Source organism: Macrosteles quadrilineatus, unplaced genomic scaffold (genome assembly GCF_028750875.1).
Source record: "Macrosteles quadrilineatus isolate MER2022 unplaced genomic scaffold, UCM_ALF_1.0 Scaffold_7__1_contigs__length_78375512, whole genome shotgun sequence".
Classification (NCBI taxonomy): Eukaryota; Metazoa; Arthropoda; class Insecta; order Hemiptera; family Cicadellidae; genus Macrosteles; species Macrosteles quadrilineatus.
Window position 1 is genome coordinate 62004977 of NW_026542600.1, and position 18198 is coordinate 62023174.

An 18198-nucleotide genomic window follows, 5' to 3' on the forward strand; every position below is an offset into this window, starting at 1 on the left:
AAAACTGGGAGAACTGACTTTAACACCATCATGAGTAAAGCCGCCACGGGTATGCTAAGTATTAAATTAAAGAAAGACAACATGTACAAAGACAACTATGTGCAATAAAGGAACATACAGCTAAGATAAATAAAATTAAAAAATAAAATAAAATAATAAAATATCATCTAACCAACCACAAACCATGTGACAGCAATTTCACTCATAATAATTACAGCAAAAGTAATTAAAAAAATACAAGCATCTATCTACAATTAAACTGAAAACTATGCATATATGCTAAGGTGAGGATGCAGATATAGTATTTTACGCAAAAATCCGGTAAAGGAACCACGGGAACATCAATTATAGTTGATAAACGTATTATTATTGGACATTTCTCTGTTCTGAGCATATCTCTAGCAGTAGCGTACAGTTAGAATTTCTGTTTTGCTCTTTACACAATTTATTGCTGTATGCCTACAGTGATTATAATGTTTTTTGTCGAGTTTGAGGAAGCTGTGATTTTAAACAGAACTAAAAAATTAATGTTAATGAATTGAAAATACCCCGATTGCGCAATACAGTATTGAATTTTATTGACTTGGAAATCCAAGTTATGACATCAATGCCTATTTATACGGTATTACAATGTTTTAAGAGCCTTTCATAAATTTTTATATCATGTTGGACTACCCGTTGTTTTCAATTATGTGGTCCAGAATTTTATTTCTTGCTAGTGACAAATCCGGATAATTGGCGGTCGGGATTGTTGTGAGTCTGAATTACTGACGTTCTACTGTATTTACAAACATTAGATTAGTCCACAAAGTAAGAATTTATTCTAGGGCTTTTTAAAAGATGCATCAAGATGGATAGAAGTTTGTGAATGTGAGGTAGGCCTACATACCTGGAGGTCCTGGCAACACATTGCAGGTAAAGTGGTTAGTATGTCTTCTGCTCTAAAGTCCTCCATGTCCACCTGAGCCAGCTGGGTGTCAAGGTCACGAGCAAGGTCATCGTAGCAACCTTCCTCATAGCTGGCTGACAGAGAGAGGATACTACGATGCTGTGTCTCTCGATATCTGCACAAACAACATTCTCATTACTTTGTGAATACAGTACCATTAGATCAAGCAGCACTTACAATTTGAGGGACACCAAAATGATTTCTTTTAGCTTAATGATTAAAAATATTGACTGTCAAGATTAATTTTAAAGCGAAAACACGTGGGTATAATAATGAGGGCTGATAATATTAAAATTTGTATTGAGCAGGTCTTTGAAAAAGAAATTAAACCATTACAAAGAAAACAATTGAAAATGGGAACCAAAATTAAAAAATTTAAATGTATTAAGTACATACCCATGGAGAGAATTAGAACTAGACAAACAAAATTCTCTAAATAAAAAAGGTTCTACAACCATAAACCACAATTTGATGAAAAATGTTATCTTAAAAAAGTAGGATGGCAGATATTGAAGAATAAAACAATGTGGATCGAACGAATACTGAACCTCAACTGACATAAATGATTCACTAGGGCTTTCAGAACAGAGGATGTCAACTATTAGGCCCATCAAGCAATCTCCAACCACGCAAGCTGTGTATCAGCTGATATTTGCAACTACACAGACTGTTGGACACAACCCCAACACAACCTAGCCAACATTAGGCATCTATGGTAGATTGATTAAATAGTTAAAATATTTCCATAAAGCTCCAAAAAGTACAGTATACCATCAGTAAAGTATTTTTAAATTGAATATGAAGTTCTAGCTTAAAGATTAAAATGAATTCTGAGTGAGCTTAGAATGCACATTAGTAGCTTTGAGTCTTTCTGAGTTTTACTCAGAAAAATCAGCTGATTACTTGGACAGAAAGCTTCAGTTGCAAGCAGCAGATTTCTTTTTGCACATTCAAAAAGCCTGGATTTTTTCACGATGAAACAAGAGTTGGTATACAAAAGGTATCACTTACTGTAGGCTAAAGAGTATTGGTAAGTGAGAATCTGTGAAACCAAGTGGTTATAGCGCCCTCTTTCAAATCCTAAGGTTGGATCATGAGAAAGGTCTCATTACTGAGAAACCTATACCTAATAATATCCAGGAAGTTGGATGATAATGAAGTATTCTAAATTCTAAGGTGTCATTTATCATTAGGCTAATAATTCAAGTCTATGCACCATTGAGTTGAAAGCAACTGCAATTTTTTATGAGTCTGGATGATATGAGGTTGTATGAATGATCTGGACTGGGAAGGTCCTATTGACTCTAAACAAAATGGTACAACCCCCAATGCTGTAAAAATTACAGTTAAAAAGGTTTTGTAATTTTTGTGGTTTCAACCCACCGCTTACCCATTATAAGGGTTTGACAAGCCAATGGGAGAAAGTATCTGTCAATTTGCTAATGCCGTTTATTGTTTATTTTTACTTGGGCTACAACTTAAAAGGGCTCCCTCTCCCAATTACCAGACTTCACCATTATCACATCGCAAATCCCATGGATGCTCTCTGGCCAGCTCCAGTTTTGTGAAGCCTAACAACTTTGTCCCTATCAAGTTGGTATGAAATAGTGTTGTAAATGTAACCTAATTATATTCTAGTTGAGTGCATTTAGATAAGTTTTACAACTGTTTCCAACAAGCTGCTAAAGCCTCACAAGGCTCGACTGCAGCTAACTATAGATAACAAATCATATTCCTCCCAAAGTCCCAAAATTCATCAGTCAGCACTCAGCAGCATTTGTATTCAATCTTAAACAAGCTACGTGAATTTTAATCACAGGTAGGCCTAATAATATAAAGTCTTTAAGAACAAAAATAAAAATAAAACTAATAATAAATATCGTATGGATCCGTAGTTTGCTTATACGCTGCAATGAGGTTCCTCGCCGCTTGCTGATATCATTTGTGAACAGATGACACCATTCACAGCTCTGTAGCTGACGTACGCTTTGCTGTGTGTTTTAGAAAAACTTAAGTTATTGAATCTCCTGTCGCGTGCGAGATAAGGTCTATACATCTTTTACCACAAGAAACATATCTGATGCTGACAGTCATCATCAGATGGCTGAAGTTTATGACCCTAATACAATGATAGCGGGGAAAGAGCAGAAATAGGCTAGGGAGTTAAAAAATTGCTGTGAAAATGTTTATTTCAGAAGTAATTGTGTTTTTGGTGGGTACACAGACTTCACACAGAAGACCACAAAGGAAAAAGGATTTCACTGCTATTTTTACACTCCATAACCCACTTCCGTACTTAACCTTCACTCATTGCATTAGGGCCATAGCCTTCAGTCATCTGGTGATGAATGTCGGCATCCAATATGTTTCTTGTGGGAAAAAACGTATTACTGACCTTATCTCGTATGCAACGAGAGATTCAATAGTTTAAAATATAAATAAAAAACTCAGCAAAGCGCACATGTCAACTATAGAGCTGCAAATGGTGAACAGCCCTTACTCGAAAAACCACCCTCGTACAGCGTATGGCCAATAGGAGTGATGGCAAATGCCATATAGTAGGCTGGTGAAAACTAGTGAAGGGTTTTGCACTCAACACGTTCACTGATGAAAAGCGTCAACAAGGCGATCCCTAAAATGTGACGAGAGCCAGACATAAACACCAAACGGTGCATAAGAGAGACTCTCCAGCCGAAGCCATCCGCTAGTGGCAAGAACCTAAAACGGATGCAGCTGAAATAAATAATGGAACCGGCAACAACATGCTGACAAAGATTAGTTGATCCCCGATAACTATGGAGCTCACAGTAGACCAATCCTTATAGCTGTACCGTGACTCTGACCGGTGTCGTACACACCCTGTGCTAGTATGGCATGACTCGGATTGGAGTCGTCAGCAGTGAACATGTTCAAACTTAAAATAATCATAGGCTATTCATGTTTAATCATCATTTTAAATTGTAATTACATCTATCAGTATCTACTGCAACAAAACTAGGATGTAGACTGTCTCTTGAAAAAAAAAAACTAAAATGTCATATGTTGTTAAATAGAGAAAACTATATAAGTACCTGAAATTCCTGATTCCCTGACAAAAGTAACCACAATATTCCACATAATCACTTAACAGTATCGCTTCTTCAAGGTTCCAATAAGTGAAACTATGACCTTCCATTTTACCAAACACTGAGTTGTTTGACACAGCACTAGGATTGCATGTAGACAATGATACCAATCATGACAGAATGAAACTTCCACATTCCATTTCAAATACATCCTCCATTACATTCGTTCACAAACCAATTATAATAGCAACAGCCCTATACAGATCTGGTCCGCTATGTAACTTAGCTGCATGATGCACTGTATTCACTGTTATCTTGCAAAATTAAATCAAATCTGTATCACTTCCTTTAACTTATAACTAGGATATCATTGACAAAACGAACGGCCAAAACAAAATGCCAGTTGCAGGCAAGTTAAACTGGCATCTTGCCATTTGGCGAGAACAGCGACTGGGCTCCGACAATCTTAGCACTTCACCTCTGGTGGGAGAGGTTCAAATCAACAGGCTGTCTACATGTACTCAACTGGAATATAATTAGGTTACATTTACAACATTATTTCATGCCAACTTGACAGGGACAAAGTTGTTAGGTAGCTTCACAGGACTGGGGCTGGTCAGTGAGCATCCATGTGATTTGCGATGTGATAATGGTGAGGTCTGGTAGTTGGGAGCCCCTTTAAGTTGTAGACCTTGTATCAAGTAATAATAAACAGTATCAGCAAATTGACAGCTACTTTCTCCCATTTGCTTGTCAAACCCGTATAATGGGTAAGCAGTGGATTGAAACTACAAAAAAAATGACAAAACCTTTTTAACTGTAATTTTTACAGCATTGGGGGTTGTACCATTTTGTTTAGAGTCAAAATGACCTTTTCAGTCCAGACCATTCATACAACCCACAAATCATCCACACTCACAAAAAAATTCAGCTTTTAACTCAATGGTACATAGAATTTAACAATCCCTTAAAATCCCACTTTTAAATTACAACAATGAGAAAGAATAGAACATTATCAAGCAATAGGCGTGAAATGAGAGCGGCAACGCCCCACGAAATACAGATGACATAATTCTGAACTAATCACAGTGCAGAGTAGTATATGCGAGCTTCGAGCTAACCTCTCACTCTAAATTCTGGATCCTTTTCTCAGCTAATCTGAATATTCTGAATCTCACCTCAATCTGACATTTTCCAAAAAACTAAAGTAAACTGTCAGCTCCATCCGTAGAGATTGAGGTTATGTCTTAATCTTAGTGATTGCATAAGTACCTTGTTTAAGTATTTGAAATAAAATTATCAATGGAGGTTTGTTTGAGGCTATACCTCATTATAGGTATACCCCTATGATAAATTATTTGCTATCTTCATCTCTACTTAAGAACAAATCACTTTATTTTAGTTCCCTTCATTGTTTTGTTTCTTGTTATTTTTTCTTCTTGTTTATTCTTTGTTATATTTAATGTCCTAGGTTAGGATCCTGGTCATTGCCGCAACATTTCATCGGTGCATTTCACCTTTGTACTGTACCGGCTCACCTTCCTTTGCTGGATATGTTCCATGCAAGGGCAAATAGTCTATGTGGACGGGTAAATGCAAGGTTAAAAGACGCCATCAACCTCTTTAAAAAAAAGTATGTAGAGAGAGGGTAGGGGGTATGTAGGGCTACCAGATCGTAGGTTACATCTTGTTACAACAAACACAGGTGCAAACCACGATCAATATAAACAAAATTCAGTGTTTGCCCAGCATTTATACGACCTAAAAGATTATATCTGTGTGATTTCTAACGGTCTAGAGGTGCTACATGTAGGCCTATGCAGTAAAGTTAATAAATTACAACTCATTGAAGAAATTCAAAATTTACAAACTTAACTTGTACCACAATAACATTGCCAGTGGACTGGACATATCTCCAACGAAAAAATGTGGTTAAAGTAACACTCTATTTTCAATGTGCTCATAAACTTAAGTAACTGGCCATCTGACCTTTGTCCTACTGATAACATGGACAAGAATTCAAGAATGAAGGAGTCTGACACTGTAGTCTACTACCTACGCTGGGACCATCAGTGTCAGGTGATAGGCCTATCAAGAGTATTAAGTTTGTAACGTATCTTTTATTTATTTGTGTTAGTGTGACAGTTATGGCTCTGTTTTCGTCACCCTAACGGGCGAAACATCCACGCAACTCAGGTCTGCCATAGGCTTTCTAGAGTCCTCTTTTTGCTAAGGAAATTGAAAAAATCAGTGCCAGTGGATTTTTTGGTATCGGCCTATTTCGCCCTGTTCCACAGTCATATCTCATATGGGTTGTTATTATGGGGACACTGTCCAAAGAGTCAGAAGATTCTGCGGCTCCAGAAGAAAGCAGTGAGGCTTTTGACTTCATCTGGCCGTCGAGACCACAGTAAGCCTCTGTTCTCCTCTCTTAACATTCTTACCATCTTTAGTCAATATGTACTTGACTCCGTCTGCTACGTTAAGGAGAACATTGGTGACTTTATACAGCGTGGTGCAGTACATCAGCACAACACTAGAGGAGCTATCGATCTGGATGTGCCAAGATGCAGACTGGCTAAGTCACTGAACAGCTTCCCAGTTATGGCAGTGAGACTTTTCAATAGACTCCCAATTGAAGTAAAGCAGGCGAACAATGCCCAGTTTAAAAGATTGGTAAGGGAGAGACTCCTGGTGGACCCCCTATTTGACACAGACGAATTTATGAGGGAACCTTGGAGAGGAGCCACCCGCAATCCAAGATAGCCTAGACATGAATTGACACAGCCTATCCAGATCATCTGGTCATCGGCGACGCAGTGGTAATTAAAGGTAATTAATTAATTAAGGTAACATATACTAGGTCAACCAACTGATCTAGGCTATACAAATTTGGATTACTTGACGGAGTAAACTATAGGCCCCCCATCATTTTTTTGGACTAGGTATATCATACTCAATTATGGTAAGAGGGGCTCACCTTCCTGAGAAGGAATTGATAGGCAGACTAAAAGTATTTATCAGGGGCTTGGATCTTTGAGGTTTATAAACAACTCATTGGGGTGTGTTATAATTAAAAAAAATTGGATGAAGATAACCGCATAAGATGTTCACGATATTTCCTTCATCCACAGTACCTTCATTCTTTAACAATGATTCTTGTTAGACCTTATTGAAATTTTAGGTTTTAGAAAATCCTTTCTTTAAACTATTGGATAAGTTAGTTTAAGTTCTAACTTACGGTACCTTCTTACATTGTCATACAACTAGTAAACAGTAGGCGTAAACTTAGGCTAAATTTATTGAAACTTATGAACCTGTCAGGGATAGCTCATATTGGCTTCCGCTCTGGTTAAAAGTTGTCTACTGAACCTAATAACTCACAAATTTGTTTACCTTTTCCCCCCAACGGCATAGCCCTCCACTTTACGAGAAGAAAATTCCATTTAAGTTCTTTATAAATCAGGAACATTTTAATAATACATTCTTTTAGGCGGTTACTAACTTAGGCATTATGACGTGCCTACAATGCATGATTATCTTACTTGAAAAGTTATCAGGATGGGCTAGTTTGATTGTTAAGAATAATAGCCTATAGCCTATAGGCCTAACTAAAAACGTTAACGCACGGTAGACCAACAAGTAAAGTAGGCATATTTTAAGATAGGCCTATAAGTTAGGGCTTTAAATTATTAGGAAAAGAGACTAGGAAGCCTACTCTAGAAGATTGAGACATAGACATAACTTACCCATAATCAAGAAACCATTGGTAGTCAGAGTTGTCCTGAATAAAGTCAACATCTTGAGATGAGGTGTTGCTGAGGTAACTAGCTGTTGAGTCCAATGTATTAGAGTTGCAGTCGGACTCAGGGCTGTGCAGGGAGGCCAGCTTCTCTTCCGTTGTCATCCCTCGCGGCTGTCCCGCCACACCTGCAAGAATCAAACGATGCTTATTCGGAGAAGGCTAATGTAATTCTGAAATTATGCTGTAGCCTACTATAGGCTTATGCATATATAAAATGTTGACTCTGCAGTTTTTAGGTTAGGAAGGTTCATGGTAGGCCCATTTTTGGTAGCCATCACAATGCCTAGTAGTTTGGGGCCTATAGGCTTGGTTATGAAACCCTTGCCAAAAATTTGATATAGACTAAGGCACAAGGCCAGGCTTACGTCAAAAGCCAAATTGTATTTTGTATTATTTCCAGTTCTTGTCTGGTCCAACTGCTTGAATTCATTGGATCAAGGTTAAGTAACTTAGTTTCCAAATAAGTTAAGGGTCACAAATCTAAAAAGTTATCCTATGCCTAACCTAACTTATAAACTGCAAAATATAACGCAACGAGGAAAGAAAACAAAAACTAGACTAAATAAAGACAAAATAAATTATCATTTATAAGACTATCTACAGTATTCAGTTTTCAACGGTGTCACTTTCAATGCTTACCATATTCATCATATTTTATCTGTATCACCATCGCGCTCATAATATAAAATTGAATTTGCAAGTGTACATTAATTCGCAACTTATTTCATAGTTATTATATTGATGCTTAAAATAGAAATAGTCTAAATGTAGATAAATCGTTCGAATAGTGAATCGTGTGCTGATATAATCAGTAAATCAGTTCGTAGTTCGTTCTCGTTGCCATTCCAGTATTCCAGTCATTGTCAACGTTCTGTCGTCTACTCGTCTGGTATGGGAGGGAATGGGATTGGGTGGGATTTGGGAAGTCAACTAAACTCAACTCATCTGGATCAGGACAGGACTGGATCCTGGATCTCCCTCGACCCTCGGTCCCATTCGACGATTCGAGATTCGATCGAGTCAATCGTCACTCGTCATTCCCTCTGCTGCTGAGGGGAGAGGGGATTACCCGGACTACCTCAACTAGAGTCGCTTGTGACCATCGATATATAAACACAAATATATCGATGCTTGTGACACACTCATCGCATCCTTCGTTCGGCTCATCCAGTCTCTCAGTCTCAGTGATCATAAATCAAATAAAACTACTACTTTTACCTTCCTGCATGATTCACACAATCCCAATCCGATGCGACCGGATTGTTCTTAAATCATATCCCAAAATATTACCACAGAATCCGGTATGCCATATAAATTACGGTGTAGGTGTTTAAAATGATTAGGCACAGACTAAACATACTCCTTTGTGTTAGTGTATTTATTTATACAGTATACACATTTTTGACAAGATAAACACGAGTTAGAATATGGTTTCAAGAATCAAGAATTTATTGCAACAAATTACAAAAAGAACATTTTGTATAGTTGAGGTCAATATGAGAGTAACTTAGGCTAAGAAGTCTCAGTAATCTGCAAGGATAAAATGTCCAGTGGTTAGCATATCAATTAGGGCCTATAACATTCAATAACTTAGGCTACTTTAAATAATTTAAACAACAAAGTTTAGGTTCTATGGTTTAGGTTATACTCACGAGAAAATGCTGTATAATGATTACCTCATTACCTCCCTCCTTCGCTTGAGACCAAAATATGTATTGGATTAACAGCGTCAAAAGAATAATTATTTTGACATACCTAGGTATTTTAACAATATTTACAGACTTCCGTGATGGAGTTGAATTATACGTGCTTGCGTGGACAATGATCTTGGGATATTTGAATTATGTTGAACACATTGAATGGATTTTTAAAATTAAATTCATTGGCCGTAAATCTTGTACCGGTACGAAAAATCACGTGAGATAAGTCTATGGTTACTCGTGGTTGGTAAGGGCCCAGTTTTAGCACTGAAAATCTGTCTGTTAATAATTATTTTTAAACTTTTCAATTACTAGCATCATAGACTATAGACTAACCAACACAAGTACAGTATACTTCTCATCCCATTGTTCCTTGTTTTTCACGTCTAGTTTATGTCCGGTGACACTGATCGCTAGTGTTGACAAAATTGGGTAATGGTTAGCTGGTCCCGTAATCCGAGGGTCGAAAAAGGTTGGGGCAATAAAACGACTCCACTGGTCCCGAGAGGTCCAGGTAGTTTTGGGGCGGCTAATCCAGTGGGGCAATGAGGCATGAAGCGTGATGCAAACAAACAATAAATACTTGCAGTCCAGTCCTCGGCAATGAATGGTGCGAATTTTGGAATTCCCTCGCCAGGTCATCATCCCATCGCGAAGCTCTAAACATGCATCACTTCACTCTACACGTCAACAACAGCAAATACTTGCAGCGCTCTCGGTATCAAAGAATGTTGCGAATTTGGGGTTTTGTAGCACTCACCTACCATAAGGGGAAGTTGATAAATATACCTTTAAACATCTATGAGAGAAGTAAACAAAATGGAGTACAAGAGGTAGTACTGTAATAAGCAAAGTTAGTAGGGATATTGTTCAAAATCAAATGTTAAGGGGAGAGAAGGAACGTGGAGGAAAAAGAAGACTGTAGCAATGAAATACTTCATCGACAAAAAGCTAGATTCTCTTTCAACAGGGAAGATCAACCTGGTCTCTTTTAGCGAATTTCCCCTATAGGGAATAAGCTATTATCGTAGTACTCATGGTGAGACCTGGACCCGGGACCGATTTATTTGTTCGTTTTGAGGTCCCTAGAGGCAAAAAACACCATCCGTTCAAATTCATATACGAGTATAACACAGTCCGTTAGCGCGATAACTCGAGCAAAAATGTTCCGATTTTGATTAAATTTGGTACAAACGTGTTAACTTATGTTTATTCGAATGAGTTCGCGAACCAGCATGATCGGACTATGGGAACAGGGGTTTATGGAGGGTTTTATGGTGTTTTGCCCATTTTGACCCTAAAAACTTAAAATTTAGCAATTTCTTTTCAAACCATTTTGTAGAGCTTAAAAAATAAATTATTTAGTATATTAAAGCGTTATTATGCGCCTAATTGTTACGGAGAAAATTCCAAAAATCTGTTATTTTAAAATTCCCATGTTATTCTTATGGAGAATAAGTTAACCGTTGTAGTTTGCTTGTTTATGAACATATTTTGCTCAAATTTGGAAAATGCATTAATTTCATACTAAACTATTAACATTTTACAAAAAAACACATTGTTACCCTCCCAGTTGCAGCAAACCTAAGTAGGCATACTCGTTAAACTAATGTTAATAGGGAATAAATGTGAAATTTCTATGGATACATTTTAGTGTAAAACCAATCAGGCAAATGGAAATTTGCTTAGTCTGCAGGTTTGCTGCGGCGGGGGTATTTTAAAATGTGTATCAAACGTTTCCTTACCCAGAGAGGTTTAGTCGAGGGGAATGGAGTCTGTAAATATAGTTTTTAGTAATTTGTAATATGGTAGTTTGTTTGTAAAATCTTGATCTGATTTTTGATCAATGTTTATGTCAATTTTTGTGAAATATGTTTTTAAATGTACTTAGTAATTATTAAATCGTAAATATTCATCTTTTAGCTGTGTGCCCGTTCTACGCACGGGGATCTTATAGTGGTCAGTTGAAACCTTCCTATAAATAGAACAGCAGTTGGTTTGCATATTTTCAAATATGCTGGCCAAACTATTATAGCCTATATAAACAAATACAGTATCCTACAGTTTCAAGTAAAAAAAAAAAAATGCGTAATAAGGGTACACTTCCATATCTGTTGGCACAAACAACCAAATGAGTAATATTGATTATTCGATTTTTTTATTCGATATATCGTTTGGTTAGTTAGGTTAGGTTAACCTTACCTAACTAACCAAACGATATTTAGTTAAAATACTATACCTCAACCTCGCTATTAAACATTCAGGTTGGAAATTTCACTATCAAAGGTGTTCTTGTCCTGTCCGTACGGAACACTGAGTAATATAATATGCGCTACCAACTTATGAATAATTGTTTAGGCCTACGATCCCAAGAGATAGGCAATTGGTCTATTGGCTGTATGGTCCAGCGAGCAGCACATAGCGTTGAGAAGACACATTGGAAAAGCGATTTGAGCATAATCCGTAAACCTCTGTTACAATCATCCACTGCAGTTGTCACTTTACACTTTACACAACCACCATTGAAGTGCCGTCAATGAGTTGAAACCTTTTATGTAAGCTATTGGTAACGCTTATGTAAAAAATGTAAGTTTCCCAGCCATATTAAACACTGATTGGCTGCACTTTACTTTAGGTCCTACACTCATTCGAACGAAAATATCGATCGATATATCGATTGCTTCATTCGATATATCGTTTGGTTAGTTAGGTAAGGTTAACCTAACCTAACTAACCAAACGATATATCGAATTAAACAATCGAATTCTCGATATTTTCATTCGAATGAGTGTAGGACCTAAAGTAAAGTGCAGCCCACTGATTCAAGGTCTTTTTCCCGGTTATCAAAACTCAAGAAAACTTTTATACACAAAGAATCTATATTCTTATTTACGGTTACCCCACAAATTATTGAGCTTGCGATTAATTAAATCCGTTATGTGAGGAAAAACTGTTTTAATCCAACTTGGTTTGGATTTGCTTTTGAAACGTGATCGGAAATGATTGCGGTATTTGTAAATAACATTAAATGTAAACATATCAGTGACATCTAGAGAAAAATAATCTTGATCCTAACAGCTGTTCGCTATTTCATAGATGATTATGTGATAAAAATTGGGAGAAAACTTGACAAAAATCGCACGAAATTGGGTTTTTAAACGTCCGTAAGTTTATTTAAAAAGTAGTGAGGCCATATTTTAATAGCTAAAGACACTCTCGCCAATCCAGTGAATACGTTAAAATGATTCGGATCTTGATAGGTACTCTCGTTTTTCAGGAGAAGGCCGCGTAAATGGCTCTTGGGCCGTGACAGACGGAAGACAGGCAGACAGAAATTGAGATGAGACTTGTTTAGGCTTCTTTAATGTATAAAACTTAAAAATAACCTAAAAATTTATGATTCTGAGCAATGTACATACAAAACTCTAGTCTTATTTATATAGATTGTTTTAAACACATGTATTTCTATATTTGTTCAGTTCTTTTCTTAACGCATTTGTATTTTATAATAAATATTTTCAGCATGAAATAATCAAAAATTATTCACAATACTGTGTATTAGTATCCTTAGGAATTAAAACCCAATGAATTCTATAACATGCCATATTACTGATACTCATTCGCTGAATCACCATTTAAACACTTGCTGGTAACACTATCTAAATCTATCAAACACTCTCCAAACATGTGTTTTTAGGGACAACGAAACACCTCAGGCCCCTTCCTCCTACTGATGAATGGGCATTGATAGCTATACAAACACAAGCCGTAATCCTGTTAGACAAATTACAAAAGGGCTACTGACGGGACCAGTGGAAGTGCGGATTAAGAGACCTTACTTGAGACTGGGACCAGTAGAAGTAGGGTACCTGGCTTACGGGACCAGTTGAGTCTGCCCCACAAAATTTTGTTTCTATTATTTTAGGGTTAGTTACATGATTTGTGCTTTGCTGTTTTGTTATATAACTAGAGGGCGAGTTATTGTTTATGGTTTTATTTGGTTAAACGATGTGTTAAATGACTGAAATGACAAGAAACAGATTGTAAACAAAAGATGACCTCTACAGTGCACCGGACAGAACTAACAATAATTTGGCTTCAGCTGTTCCATCAGGACGAGAAATGTTTTTTAGGCTTAATGTATTATATTCTGTGCTTATTCATTATTGTTATTTTTGTAATGGGTTTCCCGTTGGAATAAATAAATAATTAAATAAGGGAGTAGGGCTATGTTTTTTATCAATGCTAGCATCAAGTAGGTAGAGTGTGGGACGTCTTTCTAGGAAGATAAGATAATATTGGAACCTTCTGATGGTGAATTTCTATTTAGGCATTACTCCGTTTATCTGATTTCGAAAACTGATTGGTTTATGATTTTTTTCATTTTAGAAAATTCAAAACCCATACATTAATTTTAAATAACCTGTAATAACCTGTAACCTGTAATAAGTTAATAATTTAATTTTAATATAAAACTCCTCAATTTTAAATACTCAAAGTCCATACGGTGCATAGGGTACAATTGTATTGGTGTTCTTCGTATATTGCAATTCTTTGACTTGTTGGAACGGAAATGTCTAACGAACAACAAATAAAAAAGATTTAAATAAATGTATGTATAATAATAAATAATGTATTATAAAGAGGAATTGTTACTTGATGGTATTTATTTGCTTATAGCAGATGCAGGTCTACTGCATATCGTCGGGATGGCTGATCTCATGGGGTTGGGCTTCTGTCCCTGAGGTCCCGGGTTCACATCCCACCAACCACCAATGACCTTTAGCTAATGACTTGGCCCTCTATGCCTAGCTCTAAGTAATGAGTTATTTCCAAACAAGAGCCTAGCGTCCTTGTATGTGAAGAAAGAGAAACAAACTGTATCGTGCTATCACTTCCACAGATGTTATTGAATATTGTGTTACCTGAGTGCTATAACACACAGAGCTCAGTGATGTTTAGATTAGACGGGTGGAAGGAAATGATCGGTTTCCAGACAGTTAACCACGAGATAACTGTTTCCTCGGTCGTTATGGTCGACTCGTGCTACTTAGGTGGCTGGCGCCCTTCGAGTTGACGAAGGACGGTCCTTAACAATATGGGATCCATCTACGACTAAATGGATGGCAAGAGTTGTTATATTGATAGAGAAAGGGTGTGGAACCTCGAGATATTTATATTTAAAGGGGAAAAACACGATGATGGCTATTTTCATTAAATTATCAGCCCCCATTAAATTGTCTGTGGCATTATATTGACACTAAGCTAATTCCCCTGAAGCAATAGCATGCTAAGATCAGAGAAAAACAATATGGGATAGGGCAAGTAAGTAGCTTGCTGACAATTACTTAAGTCTTGCAACCTGCAACAAACTCAGCAAAATCGAAACACTCAAACGAGTCCTGACCTGTGGAAGTATACCATAATAATCCGTTAACTTGTGCACGTACGAACTTAGAAAACGTTTCGCTCATTTAATTGAAGGTATAACAAAAACAAAAACGTTATACGAAGGGGCCATTGACCGATAAGACACTTTGGTCATCAAGTCTAGGTATTTAAAAAGACATTCTTCCAGGTCACTAAAATGGTACAATAATTTGTGATTATTTATGTATTTGAGGATACATTAATGAGCCAATCGCCAATCGACATCAGTTTCGAAGTTATAATCTTAATTTTCCTAAATCCTCCAAAAAGACATATTAAATAAGCTATCTTTTATAGTCTAAAAGTGTAATTAAAGGACATTTAGATGTAAACAATGTCTTAATGTCTTAAATAATGTCTAAATCGATTCAAGAAGGGTTGTGTTTGAAATACCTCGGCACCTCAGTACATTTCCAGTCATCTAAACCACGCGCATTTCGCAAAACTGGAATTACTCTGGAAACAACATGCGTGACTCCGACGAGTGACTCACCGAGTTCCTGTCAAATGTGGAACAACATTCGGAGTGTCACGATAAGTGAGGCATTTCAAATAACATAAATATTGAATTGACAATTTCCCTTAAAATGTTAATACAATACACATGTTTTCAATTTCAAAATATGTATACAGTACCGGTATTTTATTAGGAGTTTGGGAATTACTTAAGATATGTTTTAAATTGTATTGTTTCTTGAGGATCACTCGTCTAGGGCTTAATAAGAGTATAGTATTGGACAGGTGGATAAATGTAAATTGGAAATCAGATATATACATGTATTTATAGAGCAAGATATCTTTTTCTTCCTACATTGGGGAAACAAATGTAAAAGCTGCTATTTTCACATAGTTTTTTTTTTATTTAACACAAATGTATAGTAATATTGAGTTATGAAGTACATTATATATTTTTTCAAATGGAGTTTAGAATCAGTTACTGTCACTTCTAGGTCCTGAGGTAATTAATTCTAAGACTTAGGATGGATGTAAAACTTTGGAAGTATCGGAAGTAATACAGAAACCTACTATGCAGAATTAGTTGCTTTTAAAATCTAAAATTAATCTTCTATGGCGATTATAGGTATTTAAATTATTGTTTCACCAAATGTTTGAATAAAAAAGTTTTGAAATGTATAATGACATTACGTTTTTATTTGACAGTATTAAGATTCGCACTAGTGAGCCACTGGTTTTGGTAATCCTCTATTCAAAAAACATTAAAAATATCTTTATGTTACACGTTTGGGTTGGTTTAGTGGGAGAGATTTTCATTATTTCGTCATAATATAGGATCAACGGTTTGTCTGAAATCAATGGTGGACACCTTACGAGATTCACCCTGTAGATATTCCATCAACATGGGCCAGCTTAGCTAACGTTTCAATTATAGAATAGTTAAATGAGCCGATCACAAGTCAGCTACTTCCAAAAATCTATTTTCTCTCTTAGTATTGATACTAAAGATAGTTTGACAGAAATCATACATTGACTTGAGGTTTAATTCCTTTACGCCCTGTATATACATATTTAACATGGGAATGGAACGTTTATTTCCAACGATAGCCAATAAAAGTAGAATAACTTGTGAGTCATGTATCTAAAATAAACAGATCAGACTGTGGTCGATCGGATGTGGGATGTAGGCAAGCAGGAAGGCCAAGTAACGGAAGCTCAAGCTCAAGCTCAAGGGTGTAACAGAAGACAGATTATCCTCGTAATGAGCTTCCAGAAAGTAATCTCTGCTACAATAGAACAACCAACAGTCCATTTTACCCGAGGCGTTCGCCCCCCTATTAGGCCTCGGGTACGATACGAGCGGCGAGCGGTGAGCGGCAAGCGGCGAGCGGCAACCTGAGCGGCACGTAAGCGGTGGGGGTGGCTACGATACGAGCGGCACATTTATAACGCTCATCAAATTTCCCCAGTTTTATGAGTCAGTTTAGTCGAAAATGGTAAACTACGCTTACCTGCAAGAATGATTGCAACTATTGTTGCTATCTGACAATTGTTTGCCTTTAAAGAAAAAACTTAGTATTTTTTGAAAAACCTTAACCCTAACTTGGTCCCATACTTTTCTGGTGACTGAAGTGTTTTAAAACTTCCGTGATGATCATTGCACAAACATTCCCTGGACTGCACCTCACGTATCGACCCGTATCGCATGTTTGCTGATGTTTCCCTGTCATTTTAGGCCGAACTGAAGCATGACTCACCTGAGCGGCGAGCGGCGTTTTCGCGAAAATCGGTTTTGACTTGGAACCATGAGCGGCGCTGAGCGGTGCCGCTCACCACCGCTCGCCGCTCAGACGTATCGTGGCCACCCTCCACAAATTTACACGCAACTAAATGAGACCCGATGTCAGAGCGGCGCCGCTCATGCCGCTCGCCGCTCACCGCTCGCCGCTCGCCGCTCGTATCGTACCCGGGGCCTTATACTCTGTCGTCTCACGCGATTCTCTATGTTTACTGAACAATCTTGGATATGTTTATGAATTTCTAATGTATTTGTTAATACTACATTATTAAAGTAGTTTCCCTTAACTACATTATAAAGTTTACTATTGTGCGTATGAACGTAACGAAATAACCAATAACAAACGCATTTTAGACAATTCAATAACAGAAAGTTTTTTAATGATGTTAAAAATGTTACGATGATATCCGTATTGTAAAGTTACATTTATTACCAAACAACTTGTAAATGCTACGTCCTCTACTATAAAAATAAATAAAGTTGGTCGGTCTTTTAGTTGGTATATTTATCAACTGCTAAACAGCTCATTGTCCTCAACATTAACAAAAGCCGATACGCGAAATAAAGTAAATTGTAACACCATGAATACGCTCTGGTATTGAAATAGGTTTAATGGTACTTGTATAGGTCAATGACATTAAAGTATAATAATAATAAAATTTTTTTTACTAAAATTATATTATGAGGGACATAAATGTATAATGAGTTTTCATTGTTGAATAAAGATCCATCTAGCTCATCAACGCCTGGCATATTTAAGTGGTTAAAGTTTGTTTTTATTATATTGGAAATTTACCACGAGATTTCCAATGCGTGTTTGGTGTCTAAATCATGTAGGTACCTCGGTTTGCTTTAACATAATTCAACTTATAGTCGACGACTAATGAATTATTTTCTGCCTATTATCATTTTAAAAACGCAAAAAGAAGAAAATTCTTAGGGAAATAAAACATAAAGTTTTTAACGCATTACAGCAAATCATTTAAATAAAAAAC

General features: G+C 36.8%; 1 protein-coding gene across 7 annotated transcripts in view; it reads right to left on the reverse strand.

The window, feature by feature from the left end:
* Nucleotides 1-18198, reverse strand: part of LOC128998281 (uncharacterized) — a 100086-nt gene that overhangs the window by 39824 nt on the left and 42064 nt on the right. For 5 of the 7 annotated variants that reach the window (XM_054424343.1, XM_054424345.1, XM_054424344.1 and 2 more), the window contains 2 exons: nt 7764-7944; nt 890-1064 (listed from right to left, as the gene is read on the reverse strand). In XM_054424343.1, the coding sequence (XP_054280318.1) occupies nt 890-1064; nt 7764-7944 (356 nt within the window). Of the gene's footprint in view, nt 1-889; nt 1065-4020; nt 4258-7763; nt 7945-8458; nt 8561-18198 lie in introns of those variants that run through there. The other 2 variants (XM_054424346.1, XM_054424349.1) reach the window with 2 other exon arrangements.